The sequence below is a fragment of the Lonchura striata genome, chromosome 6 (genome assembly GCF_050655825.1).
Source record: "Lonchura striata isolate lonStrDom1 chromosome 6, ASM5065582v1, whole genome shotgun sequence".
Lineage (NCBI taxonomy): Eukaryota > Metazoa > Chordata > Aves > Passeriformes > Estrildidae > Lonchura > Lonchura striata.
The window spans coordinates 12,418,799-12,438,065 of NC_140708.1; the positions used below are offsets into that span (position 1 = coordinate 12,418,799).

The window sequence follows — 19,267 nt, forward strand, 5'->3', positions numbered from 1 at the left end:
CTGTATGCAGTGTTGTGACTGCTGAGACTGCAGTGTAACTGCATGTTCTCTGCTCATCAGTGCACTCTGCAATTTGAATAATAGCAAGTCATGGGTCAACCTGATTGAAACAGACTTGAAACTTTAAAAAAATTAAAATAAAAAGGCAAATGGATGCAAACTCCCATTACCATGTCTGTCACTTTTGACTGTAGAAAATGTGAAATTTACCTATAAATCTTTTGTAACTTCATGCATTCTTTATGATTTTGACCCAAACAAGTATTTCTTTCTAATAATCAGAGGAAGCACTGAGTACAGAGGTCAGTTGGAGTGCAGTGTTCCTGAAGAGCATAAATCTGTGTTTTGCAGAGATGCAAGAATGGTCTATCACCTTCAGGAGACAGTGTCTAGTCCTCACTTCTCAAGTGCAAAATAGGCCTGTTTTTGCATTTATAAATTTTATGTAATGTCATTAATCACTGTAAATATTGAACAAAACCAAACATGCTCTGAAAAACTCTCAGCAAATACTGCAGGGAACCTTCTGAGATTTATAGTTTAGCTCTACCATTTAGCAATTAGGAAATCAGAAGTAAGCTCTTGAATAAGAACTAAACATGAATTTCACTAATAATCACCCTTGAGAAGGCTTCCTGCAGGGGGAAAAAAAGATCTACAAAAAATGTAAAGAAAATAGGATTTCCATTTAGAAAATAATTCTGCATATCTATAAACAATTTTCAGCTCTAGTTTAAGTATATTCCTCATGCTGACAGGCTCAACCAGTTCCAGAAGAGATTGTCAAAAAAATCCTTGGAAACAAAGCAACATTCAGTCCCATTGTCACTGTGGAGCCAAGAAGAAGAAAATTCCATAAGCCAATAACCATGACAATTCCTGTGCCACCTCCATCAGGAGAAGGAGTAACCAACGGGTACAAAGGAGACACAACTCCCAGCCTTCGACTCCTATGTAGCATTACAGGTTAGAGAAAATCCTGCTTTTTGCCCAGGTTTCTGTGGAAGCAGCTCTGTGCTCACTCTCACTACTCCTGCATTCCAGTAAGGGAACCTTGGTGTGCTGGCCACTGGGGCTCAGATTAGCTCTCCTGAGCAAAGCCAGCTGAGGTTATTTCCCACTGGTTCCCTGAGCTTTGTATCTGCTCCCATTGTAAAAGGACTCTCCCAACATGTGTTAAATTTCAGTCTCGAAGAATTTCAGTCTTGCTTATTAAACATGCTTGTCAGTAAAAGTAGCTTGCAGAAGTAATTCTGTCCTAGAATTTCCTGATGTTGAGGGGGGGTTGCTGTTGGCTTGTAGGTATGTTCTTTCCTTACATCTTTGTTTATTGTTGTGTGACACCATGCAGCATTGTTGGTGCTCCATGATAACATGGAGATCAGCTGTTGGAGAACATTAACGTCTAGTTCACTTTCTGTGTGTGGAGATAGAGATGTTCTTTTTGCAGTCTGTGTGTGCTTAGTGTTTGAAAGGAGATGTCCCTGGTGTGTGTTTGCACAGGAGGCACTTCGCCTGCGCAGTGGGAAGACATCACGGGCACCACTCCGCTGACGTTTTCGAACGACTGTGTCTCCTTCACCACCAATGTTTCTGCCAGGTATGGGAGCATGCCAGAGCTCACCCCTAGGTCAGGGGTGGCTCCGTGTGGTGGAAAAGTCTCTCCTCCAACCCGAGCTTCCAAAGAAAGGCTCAGCAGTCTCTTGTTGTTCAGTCCCAAGGCAGTTTATTGCAAGTTATCTAAAAGATTTTCTTCTCGGGCTGCTGTGGTTTGCTCAGCAGCTCAGGCAGAGGCACACACGCACCCTGACATCCTCTCTGACTCCCAACTGCTTTTCTCTCCCCACCCAGGCCTGGTGCTGTCTTTTATATGGTACATTATGTGTTACATGTTTATCGTTTTTCCCCAATGCCCATTACCTATATTAAATGGAGCTTTTCTACTCTAAACCAATCTGTGAGTGCCAACATCACCAAGAACATGGAGGTAAGGAAAAAGAAAGAGGGAGGACAGGGCAGGCCCAAATCCCTCCATCTTAAAACCTCTGACCCCCATGTACAAAAAAAAAACCCTGTACAGGACTTAAAACCCCCCTGTACAGCACTCAAAAATTCTTCCCTTTATTTTGTGACTACTTCTATTATAATATCTAAACTTTTGTGACTTCTTGTTCTTTCTGCAAGGTTGGTAATAATTCCATGGCTCAAACCCAAAATCACAACTGTTTCCAGCTGCCTGCCAGGGTCTCAAATGCTTCTGACCTGGACCCAGAACATCCAAAAATGTCTGAGGGACATTTTGAGTTCTGACAGGAGCAGACCCTGCCAGCTGCACCTCAGGAGTGCCTTCCCTTGACCAACGCCGTGCCTGGTTGGGGGGCTGTGTTTTGGCTTTCTGGCAGCCTCTCACGAGGCTGATGAAGTGGTGATGGCCCAGATGCTGCTTTGTCACTGCCTATGAGCGTCCCACACAGCCAGGGCTGCACACAGAGCTCTGGCCTGGCTGTGACAGAGGCTCCTGGCAGGCACACAGACTCTTCCTCTGAAGCCCTGCTACACAGAGCTTTGGTTTTTCTGTAAATGGCAACAGAAAGGGAAAGCTTAAAATGTTCATCCCATTAAAAAGAAAAAGGGGGGATTCATAAAAATATGTTTGTTTAAAAAATTTAGAGATGTTTAATTTCTGGCTGTGGGCTTTTTAGTTGAAAATTTTATTGAATTGCTCTCACAAAAATATTTTTTGCAAAAAATGATGAGTTGGAATTAATCTTGGTAGACTTCATGGACTTACATGCTGACTGGAGGCATTTAACAGGATCTGTACAAATCGCATATAGTGAAGAAAATTCATGGTATAGAAGGTAGAGAGTTTATTAATCACTAAATGATATTGCAACTATAAAAACCTTTATGAAAAGAGAGAGAATTGCTCAAAAAGCAAATATGTCAGGGCTGAAATATTGTGGGAAAGACTGGTATAAAGTATAAATAATTTACAATTTGTATCACATATCACATGTGTCTTCAAACTCTTAATCATAAGATGAGAAAATAACAAAATAACACCTGTCTCTGGAGACTTCACCATGGGCATATTTGGTCCAGCCTGAATGGGAGAGATTATTTGCTGCATGTGTTATTAAGGTGTTTGTTTTAGCAAATCAAATGTATAGTGAAGCATCAGCACCCTACAATATGCATTGTGTTGTAACAAGAAATTAAATCTCCCTACTTTGGCTTCAAATGAGCCTTCAGATGGATAGTTTTATGAGATACCAGTGTGAAAATGGTTAGGTAAGTATGTCAGCATTTCATTGCCAGGTATTCCCATTTTTGCATAGTTAAACCTATACTTTGAGTAGAAGGAAAGTTACAGCTCTGGCAATTCTGCAAGGACAGTACACATGCAAAATGACCAAGGATACAGGACACAGTTTCTCTTTAAGCCTTAAACAATTGTTGGAGCATAATGAGAAGTTGATTTAATGCTTTACTTTTTTCCCGCTCAGATTTTGGCTCGCAGACTGCCACCAAGTACTAGAGACTGTTGGGCTGGCAACACAGCTTTATAGAGAATTAATATGTGTTCCTTATATGGCAAAGTTTGTGATATTTGCCAAAATGAATGACCCTGTGGAATCCAATTTGCGCTGCTTCTGCATGACTGACGACAAAGTGGACAAAACTTTGGAACAACAAGAGAACTTTGAGGAAGTTGCAAGAAGCAAAGACATTGAGGTACATTCCTTGCAGCTGGCTCCCTCCTTGTTGGTGGGCAGTGTATTTGCCAAGTAGCTGCAGCTCCTGCAAAAGCCACAACAAGCCCTGTTAAATAAAGGTTCACAGCAAGGCTGTGGCATGAAACGTCTCAAAGGAAGAACAAAACAGGGCAAGACTGGAGGAGCATGAGGACTTTTGGGTGCCCCAGCACAGTCTGCAATGGGGTTTGCCCTTGCTGCTGTCAAGTAGCCCTGTCTGAGCTTTGCAGACAGAGGGAATTCCTTCTTACTGGCCCTGCAGGCACACAGGCATGAGTAGAACTGGCTTGTGGTGAAATCACAGTCACTAACTTATTATTTCTTGAAGAAAATTACACACTCTTTCTTTAGAAAAGCCAATCAGGTTGTTTGTGGTTTTCCAAACTGCCTGCCCTCATAATACCTTGCCATAATGCACAGTGATATTCTAATTTGTTGTTCTATGTTACCAAGTGGGGACTTGTGTTAAACTCAGGAACAACGTTGGGGGAAATAATGATGTTTATATGCATGAATCTAATATTAAAAGAGGTTTTATTGACTTTTATTTCTTGCTTTGATAGGTTCTTGAAGGAAAACCTATTTATGTTGATTGCTATGGAAATCTGGCCCCTTTGACTAAAGGAGGACAGCAGCTTGTTTTTAATTTTTATGCTTTCAAAGAAAATAGACTGCCATTTTCTATCAAGGTAAAAGAAAGACTAAATAAATTATCCTGTTGCTTTCCTCCTTTCCCACAGTCCTTCTTCCCTTTTTCAGCCCTATAGGACTAACTTGCCCCTGGGATGAAGGTGTAGTTCTTTAATTTGTGAGTAACATGGGGAGGGTGCTTTGCTTGAAGCCCACAGCAGAACAGCTGGCAGATCTGGGAACAGAATACACAGATATTCTGGGAACAGAATATACAGGTTGTGAATTCACAACCTTTTACTAAAACCATATCTCAAATTGGAGCCCCAACATATTTACCAGTAGTCACAATTTCTGACCAAGGAAAGGAGATGCATTCAATACTGCAGAGCAGCCCTCGGAAGGTGTGTGCAGACTGTTCATCTCTAAATGGCCAGGAATGGTGCTCACTTTCCTCAGCCTTGTCACAGCTGCCCTGCTGGAGAGCTTGTTAAGCATTTTGGTAAACACAAGAGCAAAACATGGCAGAATAAAATGAAGGGAGAAGAGAGTGCCTGTCAGTAATATGCCAGTATGAAACTCTCACTCAGCACCTTGTCTTGCATGGATTTGCCATCAGGGAGCTTCAGGCTGACCTGACTCTTTCACAGTAACACATTTTCTCTTTCGGCACCTCAGGCTGAGCTCTAGCTTGGTATTATTAGTCTTTACACACTAGAAAGCTCCTTGTAGAAAGAAATTCTGAGAACCATTCCAGGAACCTCCTCTAGGACTCTGAATTACTATATATTACTCTGCTGAAGCAAAATTTCTTTTTTAGGTAAGAGACACCAGCCAGGAACCCTGTGGTCGATTATCATTTTTGAAAGAACCAAAGACTACAAAAGGACTGCCACAAACAGCTGTTTGCAACTTGAATATCACTCTGCCAGCACACAAAAAGGTATTTGTTTGGAAAAGTAAACATTTTTCTTAGGGTTGGGTTGGATTTGGTTTTGTTCCTTCAGTTTTTGTCTCTTTTTTTTTTTTTTTTTTTATTTCCTGCTAGTCATAAAGAAACCTTGTGAAGTGTCAGTAAAGAGAATGCTTTGGAATATGATAAAGGCTTTTAAAATGTATGTTTTATTGGTTTCTTGTATGTAGAACGCTTTTAAAGTCTCTTGTTACTGTGGTGTCAAGTTCCTATAATTTTTACGATTCTGTTTACAGCTCATGCTTCAGCCTGCAAGTCATAGATTTATGCTTTCAGTAATGTCACGTGTTTATTTGCATTGGATGTAAGATTTTTTTTCTTTTGTGTTGACATTTTGGATTTGCTTTGCCTTATAAATCAGCTTGCATTTTGTGCTCCCAATTTGGTCCTTTTCATATCCTGATATTCTTTTCCCTGCTGTCCATTATAATATTCCTTGTCTCTGCAATGCATCTTGGGACCAAAAGGAAACAGAGTCAGATCAAGATGATGAGGTAATATAAACACTGTCTTCTGTTTTTATTTCCTTCAGATTTAGTGAAGAAAACTAGTATGTTATAGAGCAAAACAAACAACTATTTTTAATGGTGGCATTGAAATGATACCTACAGAAAAATAACCATATCCTCAGCTCCTGATAGGCTGTTGTAAAACAGTAAAGCTGCACAAATATGGGAAACCCCATGATTATAAGTTATGAAATTAAACCAAGCACTGAATAAAAGCAGTCTAAAATTTAGTCTAATTTTCTTCTGAAAAAGGATATATTTATGACTATCAGACCAAGTCAAATTTTGGCAAAATCAAGAAGAGTTTAGTGGATAATATTTTACCTCTAGGAGTAACATTGACACTGCTATGGTAACTTGTATTTCTGAGAAGGAAAAAGGTACTGCTGAGGACACAGTAGTGGCCTTTAATATCTTACCTCTGTAAATAAACTGGATTCTTTCAACAAAAAGTAAACCAGCCAAGAACAATTTCTAAATATTGTGTTCAAATCTATTTTCAAATAAACCTCAGATATTTGCAGCTTAAAAACCCACTGTTTCATGGAAACTTCAACATAAGATTGTCATAAAACTGAGTGGGTTTTACTTGTTAGAGGTAGTTAGAGGTGACATCATCTTGTAAAAGAAACTACATAGGTGTTTCCAATTCACCTAGCAGCAATTTTTCTTCTCTTCCTGGTGGCAAATAAATTGCAGTTGTCACCTGCTTGTTAGAGTAGCTAAAAACCCAAACAATGCAACCCCAAACATTCCTGGCATGTTAAAAAATAATAATAGCAAAAACATCACTTTCCCTCCACAGAATTTGTTTCCAATGAGCTATTATATAGCTATAATAATAGTTCTCTTTCTAAACAAACTGTATTTTAGCCACATATTCAAGTGAGTTGATCTCTGAAGGACTATTCATGTTACAGACACCACACTAGCAGCTATCGCATTGAACATAGCAACTTATGAGGCAATTCATTAGTTAACAACAGTAGTCCGCTTTCTAATCCACATCTTTGCATTTTGTGCATATTAAAAAATCCCCTCCCATGCCTTTTTTTGTCCTTAATGTATTCACTTTAAAGCCAGTTGTACATTGTGGTGTGTGTGCTTTCGGGACAAACTAATCTGGGGGGGAATACTCAACCGGTCACTCACTCTTATGAATGTTTTGTCTGTACCTGTAGTCTTTTGTGTTGACCTCCTGTTTCTAGCCAAAGGTGGTTTATTTTACAGAGAATGAACAATATCACACCATTTCTAGTAGTGTGAAGCAGTTTATTAAGTGGTAATGCAATAAGACAGTGTGGAGACACTTTAAGGCAGTATAATGAGCTGCTTCTGCTGTCTCAGCTCTTCTACCTCACAAGCAGAGGAATGAACCTGAGGGCTCACTTTAGGGTGGCAGTCCCTCCCTGCACGCTCCAGAAGGGTGGTCACTCACAGCAGGTCTCTGTGCAGCCACGCTCCCTGCTCGGCAGTGCCTGGCACTCATCACACGGCACCCAGGAACAGAGGCTGGCTCTGCCCCCTCCCTGCCTGCTCGCCCAAATTCAGCTTCAGCATGCCATCCTGAAGCTGAATGGAAGCATCCATTCTCCCTTGCGGGGTTGTGTGCCACCAAAAGCCGCCCAGCCTGCTGAGGTTTGAGGACTGGTCTGTTCAGACAGGGGCACTGATTCCCAAGGCCCTAAATCCTGCTGTGTTTTATTGCAGACGGAGAAAGCTGACCGGCGCCAGAACTTCGTCTCCCTTGCTTTACGTAAGCGCTACAGCTATCTGACTGAGCCTGGAATGAGTGAGTTGCTCTTACCAAAGTACTAAACTGTGTAGATGTGATTGTTCATAAGAAGAGACATTTTTTCTATAAACGTTGTATTTGGTGTCATTCTGGGAAAAAAAAAAAAAAGAAAGAAAAACAAAAAAGCTGTCTAAAATTAAATTCTTGGATGGTCTGTGAACTCTTGTGTTGTGAGAGCTTGAAGAATCCTGACTGGCAAATTATATATGTTAGTTAAGTAAAAATATAATAGTTTTTAAAAATGTGATGTAGTTCCAGAGTAGGAGGATTGCAAATTGCTTTCAAAAAGAGTCTCCTCCTCTTCCTTTTGAAACATTACAGAAAGATGCTGTAGAACGGAATGTTACACAAAAATTCAAAAAGACACTCAGATAAGCTCTTAAGTATCTAGATGTTTAGCCAAAATAGAGTCTTTCATATTTTATATTTTCCCTCTTCTTTCTCCTCCCCTTCCCTTTTTCCTCTGTTCACTGCAGATGCTTTTTATTCCCTGGCACCACACATTGCTTCTTCCTAAACATGTGCTGTTCCCCTTGACCAGACCTGTGTCATTCCTTTCCTCCCCAGTTAAATACAATAATGTATTTGGCTTAGCTTTTCTTCCTCACTTCTCCTCTCTGAGGTCAGCTGCTATTGTTCTCCATTTCCAGGCTTTATCTTGCCTTTTTTTCCCCCCGCTTTTGACTTCTCAGTTGCTACCCTGCAACAGACCCTTTGATATAATTCCATAAAATCCATAGACAAACTTCATCGGGTCTTGGGAGTTCCCACTGGATGGCTGCTGCTTAATTATCCTATAAGATCTGTGGCTTCTTTGGATCAGATGTGCTCCAGAATGTGTTGCACTTCTCAGGCCGGGAAGAAGACCCCAAGCATATAACATCTGAAGAAGCTATCAGATCTGCTGAGACATCTTGATGGACTGTTAAGGTATTGTCACAGGCTTGATGGGAACTGAGAGAGAGGGAAAATGAAATTGCTGGAAAGAAGGTTGATGACTGTGTATATTGCTCACAATTAATTTCCCCCCCTCGCTGGAGGTGGGGGGGAAAAGTCAAAAGTCTTATTTATTCACCAAAGGTCCATTAAGTCTCATTCACAAGAAATTGGCAGACAGATTTTTTAACTCTTCAACTGCAAAAAGGAGCACAGAAGCAGCATCTTTAATATTTCTGAATCTGTGATTTGACAGGCAAAAAAGAAGTTAGGAGGGCAGCCTGTGGGTTTGCTTGCCTCATCAGTCAGTTGTGACAGACCTTCTCATGATGGTGAAGTGGAGTTCCAGTAAAGACACATCCTAACACTAACTGCTGAACAGGTTATTTGTTCTTTTCAGAATAATTTTGGGGTTTGTTTCTTGAACTCAAGACTCTATGAAGTTCTGGTGAACGTTAGCAGCTACTGCTAACTAGCAGCTATTATTATTTATTCATAATAAATAATAGTATTTATAATAGCTTCATAATAGTTGATTTAATAAAGTACATTTTGCGGTGTTTTTGGGGAAGGAAAGAAAGAAGTTTATTTCCACTTAAAAATATTGTAGTAAGGAAAAGTGGGCATTTCTTGATTTAGTCTGTGCCAGTCAGGCCTAGTACTCAAGCTCTCTTCAACATAAATGTTCTTATGAAGTATCACTAGCCATCCACACTGATTTCTGGGCTTTGATTGGCTTCTATAGGACCAGCACATTTCGCCTTGCAGGATATGGACCTGTGGTGCACTGAATATTCACTATTTTATAGGAGTGTGTATGCTGTAACAGTTCAGTGTTAGCCTTGTTGAGCTTCTTTCACTGTGAGTTACCTGTCTGTCTATAAGACAGATGTAGTAGGTTTGACAAATTATTAGTGTAACTTCAGAGAAAGGTATGTTGAATAATTTGTTTGGATATTTTAGCTCCATTTCTAATTCCAACTTTAAAGAAAAAAAAATTCTCAAAGTTGCTTTCAGTGTCAACTCTCTGAATGTTATTGCTGTATCAGAGGATATGTTTGTGTAATGGGATTCCCAGAACTACTTTCTGACATGAACGCCTCCTGTGATGCAAAATGTGATTGATGATGATTCTGTTCAAAATGTCTGTGAATAAGCTGGGAGTTCTGGGGGATTATAACATTTAACAGGTTTGTCCTTGCTAGGAATTTATTTCATAATCTATTTTTCTCTGACTGCTTTTCTAATGTTACCTTTTGAGAACTGTAAAGTTGAACAGGTCTGTCTTTGAGCTGATACAAGAAATCTCCTCAAAAGGTACCAAGACACTACATCTTGTAGAAAAAGTGTACTCTTCTTTTAATGACCTCTTGTGAAATGATTTTGTAAGGTTTACATATTTGTGCTTAAGACACCATACGAAATGTATTAATCTGTGTGCTCGTTTCTGACATGACATTTGTGCATGAATAAAAACTGATTCAGTTGCTTTGCCTGCTCACGACTATCATACATCATACTTGCCATATTTCATTTACAACATATGCTTCTTAAAATCATTTCATGAAAAGTTTTACTTTAATTTTTACCAGACAAAAGGAATATTGCATGAGAAACAAATGCATATGTTCCTTTCTTTCCTTTTTCTTTTTTTTTTTTTTTTTTTTAGTACTGACTCAGAAAAGCTCTTGCTCTTATTGGCTTTGTGAGTGTGAAGCATATCCGAATTGTGCATGGAAGATTTAGATTTGAATTTATTCCAATTGCTTCACAGTTTGCACATCAATTGCCTGTCACTTAAAGGAATTTTGGTTTCTGCATGAAATAGTTCTGAAGTGGTTTTAAAAAATATTTTAGCTATATAATGTCATTTTACGCAAGTTTATATTTTTGTATAGGATCAAATCTGAACAGAACAACAATAGAAATTACTAAACAGATAATTCTAATAGTTGCACAAAGCAGAGACATACCTAAACAGGCAAAATAAAGCTGATACAAGTATTTCAGAAGTAGTACATCAGAAAGTCAATAGGAAGTAAGAGAAGAAATTTTAATGTGGCTTTTTTTTTTACCTTATGGATTCCTTTTGTGCATTTTTTGTTATCCATTGTTTGCAGATTTGGTTGTTATGTGCTTTCTGTCTTTCATTTCATGTTGCTTTTTGGTTTAGACCAGTTATCAGTATATGGCTCGTTCCTAATTTTTTTCTTTCCTTTTTTAAATCTTCTTTTGCCTCTTTCATCCCAACTCATGCAAACAATTGTACTTGCTTTTTGTAATATTACAACGTTTACTGACCAATTTTCTTCTCTGGTCTCTCTGTTTTTCAACCATTTTTGTTGATTTTTATGTTTGATTTTAATTTAACAATTTAAGAAACAGTTGAACGGAGTGCAGGAGCAACAAGATCCCTACCTGCTACTTACTCATACAAGCCATTCTTTTCAACACGGCCATATCAGTCATGGACAACAGCTCCAATTACAGTGCCTGGGCAAACCAAATCAGGCTTCACTTCCTTATCAAGCTCTTCCTCTAACACTCCTACAGCTTCCCCATTAAAATCAATATGGTCTGTTTCTTCTACTTCTCCAATCAAATCCACATTAGGAGCTTCTACCACATCTTCAGTTAAATCTGTTAGCGATGTAGCATCTCCAATTAGATCATTTCGGACAATCTCTTCGCCAATAAAAACTGTGGTCTCGCAGCCTCCCTACAACATGCAGGTTACTTCAGGCTCTTTCATCAGAGCTCCTGCAGTCACAGAAGCTGCCAGTCTCAAAGGGCTGGCCTCCACTACCACATTCCCCTCTCGGACATCTCCAGTGACTACAGCAGGATCTCTCTTGGAGAGATCATCCATAACCATGACGCCTCCAGCATCCCCCAAATCCAACATTAGCATGTACTCTTCGAGCTTGCCACTTAAATCGGTCATCACATCAGCATCTTCACTTTTATCGTCCCCTCTAAAGTCAGTGGTGTCACCTGCTAAGTCAGCAGTTGATGCTGTTTCATCCACTAAAGTCATGATGGCCTCGTCTCTCTCGTCGCCAGCAAAACATGTAGCTGGGCACACAGATGTACCATTGCTCAATGGGTCTGTGTCACCTCTGAAATACCCATCTTCTACCAACTTAATAAATGGATCCAAAGCTGCAGGTGTTTTTCAAGACAAGATCTCTGCAGCTGCACATTCTGCAACTTGTGCCGCTAACGCAGTTGCTGACACGGCTGAGAGAGTGTTTTCAACAGCTACAACAATGTCATTTTCTCCACTCAGGTCATTTGTGTCTTCAGCACCATCAGCTTTCCAGACAATGAGAACTCCTCCTGCAGGTGCTTTGTACACAGCCCTTGGGTCAATATCTGCAACTACCTCATCAGTAACTTCATCAACAATAACAGTGCCGGTATATTCTGTAGTCAATGTTTTGTCTGAACCAGCATTAAAGAAGCTCCCAGAGTCGTCTTCACTTACAAAATCAGCCGCTGCATTACTGTCACCTATTAAAACATTGACTACAGAGGCACGCACGCAGCCTACCTTTACTCGAACTTCATCTCCAGTAAAGTCATCCTTGTTTTTAGCACCCTCTGCTCTCAAATTGTCCACACCATCTTCCTTATCCTCCAGTCAGGAGATATTAAAAGATGTTGCTGAAATGAAAGAGGATCTGATAAGAATGACTGCAATATTGCAGACAGATGTCGCAGAGGACAAGCCGTTCCAACCTGACATACCAAGAGAGGGTAGAATTGATGATGAAGAGCCCTTTAAAATTGTTGAGAAAGTAAAAGAGGACTTAGTAAAAGTTAGCGAGATTCTGAAAAAGGATGTGTGTTTAGAAAGTAAAGGGTCGGCTAAAGTACCCAAAAGTGATCAAGGACACCTGTCTGAGGATGACTGGGTAGAGTTCAGTACAGAGGAGATTGATGAAGCGAGACAGCAAGCTTTGACAAGCCCTCCTATATCTGTTCCAGAGAAGGTCCAAATTAAAACTAAAACCATGTCGGACAAGGATTATAGCTTGTCAAAAGTTATTGATTACTTAGCAAATGATATCGGTAGCAGTTCATTAACAAACATAAAGTACAAGTTTGAAGAGGGGAAAAAAGAAGGCGAAGAGAGACAAAAGCGCATTTTAAAACCAGCCATCGCTTTGCAGGAACATAAACTTAAAATGCCTCCAGCCTCCATGAGGCCTTCAACGTCGGAAAAGGAGTTATGTAAAATTGCAGACTCCTTTTTTGGAACAGACACTATTTTAGAGTCTCCAGATGACTTTTCTCAACATGATCAAGATAAAAGTCCCTTGTCTGACAGTGGCTTTGAAACGAGGAGTGAAAAGACACCCTCTGCCCCACAAAGTGCTGAAAGCACAGGGCCAAAACCGCTTTTCCACGATGTGCCCATCCCTCCTGTCATTACAGAAACAAGAACTGAAGTAGTTCATGTCATCCGCAGCTACGAACCATCTTCAGAAGATATTCCCGAGCAGAAGGCAGAGGAGCTACCAGCCTCAAAACCTTCCCCTACATTTATGGAGCTGGAGCAAAAACCTTCTGGGTCCATTAAAGAGAAGGTTAAAGCTTTTCAAATGAAAGCCAGTGGCAGTGAAGAAGACGACCATAAGTGCGTCCTCAGTAAAGGTGTCCGAGTAAAAGAAGAAACTCATATCACTACAACAACAAGGATGGTTTATCATAAACCTCCATGCACAGAAAGTACCTCTGAAAGAATTGAGGAAACAATGTCTGTTCATGACATAATGAAAGCCTTTCAGTCCGGACGTGACCCTTCCAAAGAACTGGCAGGTCTGTTTGAACATAAATCATCAGTAACGTCCGATGTTAGCAAGTCTGCTGAAACTTCACCACAACATGCAGAGAAGGACAGCAAAATGAAACCCAAACTGGAGCGAATAATAGAGGTCCATATTGAACAAGGTAATCAGGCTGAACCTACTGAAGTCATTATTAGAGAAACAAAAAAGCATCCAGAAAAAGAAATGTATGTATATCAGAAAGACTTACCTCGGGGAGATATTAACTTAAAAGAGTTGGAAAAACATGATACTTTTCCTTGTTCAGATGAACAAGGTCAGCAAGAAGAAGAGGAGCTCACGGCCGAAGAGTCACTTCCTTCTTATCTGGAATCCTCTAGAGTTAACACTCCCGTGTCCCAGGAAGAAGACAGTCGCCCTAGTTCTGCTCAACTCATGTCTGATGACTCTTACAAAACACTGAAGCTTTTGAGTCAGCACTCAATAGAATACCATGATGATGAGTTGTCAGAACTAAGAGGGGAGTCTTACAGGTTTGCTGAGAAAATGCTTCTTTCAGAAAAGCTAGATGTGTCTCATTCTGATACTGAGGAGTCAGTTACTGACCATGCTCTACCCCTTAGTGCAGAGTTACAGGGGACTGATAAACGATGCAGAGAAAAAGTAGCTACTGCCCCCAAAAAAGAGATTCTCTCCAAAATCTATAAAGATGTATCTGAAAATGGTGTAGGTAAAATGTCTAAGGAGGATCATTATGATAAAGTGACAGTGTTACACTACACTGGAGATGTTAGTAGTCACAAACATGCAATGTGGATGCGCTTTACTGAGGACAGATTAGACAGAGGTAGAGAAAAGTTGATATATGAAGACAGGGTGGACAGGACTGTTAAAGAGGCAGAAGAAAAACTGACTGAAGTATCCCAGTTTTTTCGGGATAAAACAGAGAAGTTGAATGATGAGCTACAGTCTCCAGAGAAAAAGCAGCATAAAAAAAATGGCAAGGAAATACATTCTAGCCAGAGCTCTGCCAGCAGCAGCCCTGAGAAAGTTCTGCTCTCTGAATTGCCATCATCTGGGGATGAATGGAGTAAGGTGAAGCAATATGCACATGATGGGAAGTGCTTTCCCAAGGTGGATGAAAGAAAAGCATCCAGTTTGCCCAGCAGTCCTGAAAAAAGGATATATGTGCAACCTGTAGAGGACTCTAAACGACCTATGGAACACAAAGGAAGTGCTCAGCAGACTGGAGTGCCTGAGACTGGGTTTCAGCTGAAGCAATCAAAGCTCAGTTCCATTAGGCTTAAATTTGAACAAGGTATAACTCCCAGAAGTAAGGATGTAACTCAAGAAGAAAAAAAGCTGGATGGTCAGTCCAAAATTCCAGTAAAAAAATCACAAGAAAGTAAGTTGCCAGTGTATCAGTCCTATCCAAGAGAGAAGCACGCAAAGCAAATAGAGGTCACTGATGGGAGTACAGCTTTGCAGAAAGAGGTGAAAATACAGGAAGACCTTGTTCCAGGTAAAGGGAAAGCTGTGGAAGACTCTCGTGCTTCAGACACACAAAGAACTGAGATGAGGAAAAGCGTGCCAGAATGCTTTTCAGAACCACGGGCAAAAGACCTGGCATATGGCTCAGACTCAACAATGAAGGGACACTGGGACAAAAAAATTTATAGGACGTGGGAAAGTCCTGGAACTTCTAACCATAAAACACAGAAGGAAAAGCTTTCACATGTGCTGGTTCCAGATACAGTAAAAGAAAATCATGTTGATCATGCTGAATCTAAAACTGACCAAAAAAGTGAATTTATCACTGTGACAGAGCACAAAGTGGCCTCAAATGGAATCCATTCAGAAGAAGTAAAGGAAGTGACTGTAAAATCCCCCTCAAAAAGGGTTTTATACAGAGAATTTGTTGTCAGGGATGGGGAACGTAATGGTGAAGTGGCCGATAAAATATCCAAAAGGAAAGAAGAAATTGCTGTGTCCCATATTCCAGTCAGAATTGTTGAGGAGAAGAGAGCCATGCTTGATGGTGTCTATGAACTTTCAGCTAAAGTATCCCAATCAGCTGTGATTCAGGAGAAAGTTGAAAGACAGATTGATTATGTGGAAGATGAAAAAATAAAGCATTCAGAAGTCAGAAAAGTTACCAAGCAGCAGAGCTCAATAGGTCTAAGTCCTCCTGCTGAGGAAACAGAACTATCCCCTAGCAAATCACCAGATTCTTTAGAATGTAGCCCAGGAAAGGAATTTCCTTCAAGTGACATAGTTGACCCTGGTGCTAGTGATTACTTGAATAAAGTTGCACCACTAGTAAGCACTGAGGGAGTAAAAGAAATTAAAACCTTACCTGTTTATGTCAGTTTTGTTCAAGTAGGAAAGCAATATGAGAAAGAGGTGCAACAAGGAAGTGTTAAAAAAATTGTCAGTCAGGAAAGTAAGACAGTACAAGAGACGAGGGGGACATTTTACACAGCTAGGCAGCAAAAACAACCTCCTTCTCCACAAGGTAGTCCAGAAGATGACACACTAGAACAAGTGTCCTTTATAGACAGCTCTGGTAAAAGCCCTTTAACACCAGAAACACCGAGTTCAGAGGAAGTGAGTTATGAGTTTACATCTAAAACACCTGACTCACTAATAGCTTATATCCCAGGCAAGCCCAGCCCTATTCCTGAGGTGTCTGAGGAGTCAGAGGAGGAAGCAGAGGCTAAGTCAACATCTGTGAAACAGGCAGAGGTTGAGGAACCACAGACTGACAAAACATTACCTAATCTTATAAATAAGGACTCTAACAAAAGACCCAAAGGTAACAGAGTTGCCTATATTGAATTCCCTCCTCCTCCACCACTGGATGCAGATCAAGGCGAATCAGAAAAGAAGCCTCATTATTCCACTGAGAGTGAAATGGAGATGACTGAAGTGAATTTGCAAGATGAACATGACAAGTGCCAACTGGCTGAACCTGTCATCAGAGTACAGCCACCATCTCCTGTACCACCGGGAGCAGATGTCAGTGACTCCAGTGATGATGAATCCCTCTATCAACCTGTTCCGCTTAAAAAGTATACGTTCAAACTGAAAGAGCTGGAAGATGACCAGAAAGAAACCTCAAAACCCAAAACCCCTGAAAAGATTGAGAAACAGAAAGAGTTAGGACATCCCACTTCTGGGAAACCCAATGAGTTTGACACTGGGCTTGATTCACCCCAGAATGATGTAGTGCAAAATGGGAGTAACAATGACCAGTCTGTCACAGAGTGTTCCATAGCAACCACTGCAGAATTCTCCCATGATACCGATGCGACAGAGATTGACTCTCTTGACGGTTATGATTTGCAAGATGAAGATGATGGTTTAACTGAGAGTGATTCTAAACTTGCAGGTCCGGCAGTTGAAACCAAAAAGGACGTATGGACTACAGAAGGCATTCTAAAGCAGACTGATCGCTGCTTTAGCCAGAGTAAGCTTGAAGTCATTGAGGAGGAAGGCAAGGTAGGCCCTGAAGAAGACAAGACACCTTCAAAAGGTCCATCTTCTGACAAAGCTGGAGATAAGAGCGATAAGAAGTCAGGGGCACAGTTTTTCTCTTTGGAAGGCAGACACCCTGACAGGACTGTATTTCCTGACTCTTATTTCAGTTACAAAGTAGACGAAGAATTCGCAACACCTTTCAAAACTGTGGCCACCAAGAGTCTAGATTTTGACCCGTGGTCAAATAACCGAGGTGACGATGAAGTGTTTGAGACTAAATCAAGGGATGATGAGGCTAAGCCATTTGGTCTGGCAGTGGAAGACAGATCTCAAGCAACAACACCTGACACAACACCAGCCAGAACTCCAACAGATGAGAGTACGCCAACTAGCGAGCCCAACCCCTTCCCATTTCATGAGGGGAAGATGTTTGAGATGACTCGCAGTGGTGCAATTGACATGAGCAAGAGGGATTTTGTTGAAGAAAGACTCCAATTTTTTCAGATTGGTGAGCATACTTCTGAAGGGAAGTCAGGGGACAAGGGGGAAGGGGATAAAAGTACAGTCACTGCCATCACACAGCCACAGGCAGGGGACAGCACTGTAGAAACAAACCTAGAGAGACCAGTAGAAACAACAGCAGTTGAAAATAAGCCCGGCATCCAGGCCAGTGGAGATTGCATGGAACAAACACTTGGTAGTAACTCACTGGAGAAATCATCGGCAGCAGTAAACGCTTCCAAAGTTGATCCCAAATTGCGCACACCAATTAAAATGGGAATTTCTGCTTCCACCATGACTCTGAAGAAAGATGGCCCTGGCGAAGTGACAGATAAGATAGAAGCTGTGATGCCAAGTGGTGAGGGATTAGAAAATGAAACTGTAGCAGTGATTGCGAGTTCAGCTTCTAGCCAGACGAGCTGTAGGCAAACAGAAAACACTGATTTTCCAAAAGATAATTTTAATAACAACAACAATTTGGATTCATCTGCTGTCCCTACAGATGATATTACCTGTAATGTAGTGATAAAAGAACATTTGGAACCGAAATGTTCCCTCCAGAAAGCTAATCAAGTGAAAAGCACTTCAGGAAAAGGTACAGGGACAACACAAGGACACAGAGTAAGAGATAAGCAAAAACCCCATGGAGAGCAGCAAAAGTCAACAGAGTTGGTAGGAGCTAGAGGAAAATCAAAGCTTCCTGTAAAGGCCAGCTCAGTAAAACAAGTCTTTTCCCAAAATAATCTCCAAAGCAATACAGGGAGTAAAGCGAAAGAGGCTAGTAAGCCTGACAAAGCAAAACAAAATAATTCTTCTCCCTGTCTAGAAGCAAGGTCTAGGATTCCTATAAAAAGCACACATAGGAATAATCTAGCTAGAAGAACTCCAGCCCTGCCAAAACAAGAGCAGGTAGAGAAAGAAAAACCAAAACAACTTCCTTCTAAATTACCAGTAAAGGTAAGATCTACCTCCGTCACCATGACAACAGTTAAAGTAAAGAAAAATCAGCTTAGGGAGGTATGTAAACATTCTATTGAATATTTTAAGGGAATTAGTGGTGAGACATTAAAGCTTGTGGATCGTCTTTCTGATGAAGAGAAAAAGATGCAGTCAGAGGTCTCTGATGATGAAGAAGACAGTACATCAAGGAACACATCCTTATCAGAAGCTACTCAAGTTTACCTGCCTTCCATTACACCGAAGTCTGCTAGAGACATGAGAACAGAGGCAGCATCTATAAAATCAAAGATTGAAAAGGCCGACAGTGAGAGGAGGAGGAGTAAGAGGACTGGTGAGAATGAAGGCAGTCAGGTTTCTGGAGCTCTCATGGCTCACCTCGTGGAGATCAAGCCTAGTTTGTAAAACTTTCAACTTGTTGATCCTAGTGCATGAACTGTTGTGATTGCCTGTGGAGTGACTTAACTGTAGTTTTCATTCTGTCATTGTCATCTGTATGTGCTGTCTTATTCTCTTTTTTCTTCCTTCAAACAAATTTTGTACTGTAGAAAGCTAGTGAAGCATGCCAAAGACATTCATGTACTCAGAAATTGGTGTAACTTGGAAATTGAAAGATGTCTTTTGTGACAGTATATTTGTTCTGTCAAAGTAGAGAAAATAGACAATAATCTGGCCTTGGTGGTTTTCACCAGTAATTGAACAACTTGTCTACAGTCTAACAGCTAGATTGTCAGCATGTTTGGTTTCATTACACGACATCATGTAGTTTTACATTTTGGCTTTACACAGGTGAAAATCTAAAAGCTGTGAAAAAATTTTGTTTTGTAGGTTAGTAGGTCACACAACCATTCTAGTAAACAATATAAGCACTGTCAACTTAGTCAATTAAAGCTATTATTTATAATAAACTATTATCCGGTATTGTGGTTTTCTGT

The 19,267-nt window shown here is 40.5% G+C and overlaps 1 protein-coding gene across 31 annotated transcripts in view; it reads left to right on the forward strand.

Moving 5' to 3' along the window:
• The window catches only part of ANK3 (ankyrin 3), a 336,993-nt gene that overhangs the window by 291,660 nt on the left and 26,066 nt on the right, over positions 1-19,267 (forward strand). For 21 of the 31 annotated variants that reach the window (XM_085583164.1, XM_085583159.1, XM_085583165.1 and 18 more), the window contains 8 exons: positions 759-966; positions 1,504-1,600; positions 3,510-3,738; positions 4,322-4,447; positions 5,209-5,331; positions 5,829-5,855; positions 7,581-7,662; positions 10,981-18,666. In XM_085583164.1, the coding sequence (XP_085439290.1) occupies positions 759-966; positions 1,504-1,600; positions 3,510-3,738; positions 4,322-4,447; positions 5,209-5,331; positions 5,829-5,855; positions 7,581-7,662; positions 10,981-18,666 (8,578 nt within the window). The remainder of the gene's footprint in view (positions 1-758; positions 967-1,503; positions 1,601-3,509; positions 3,739-4,321; positions 4,448-5,208; positions 5,332-5,828; positions 5,856-7,580; positions 7,663-10,980; positions 18,667-19,267) is intronic. The other 10 variants (XM_085583180.1, XM_077784527.2, XM_085583181.1 and 7 more) reach the window with 7 other exon arrangements.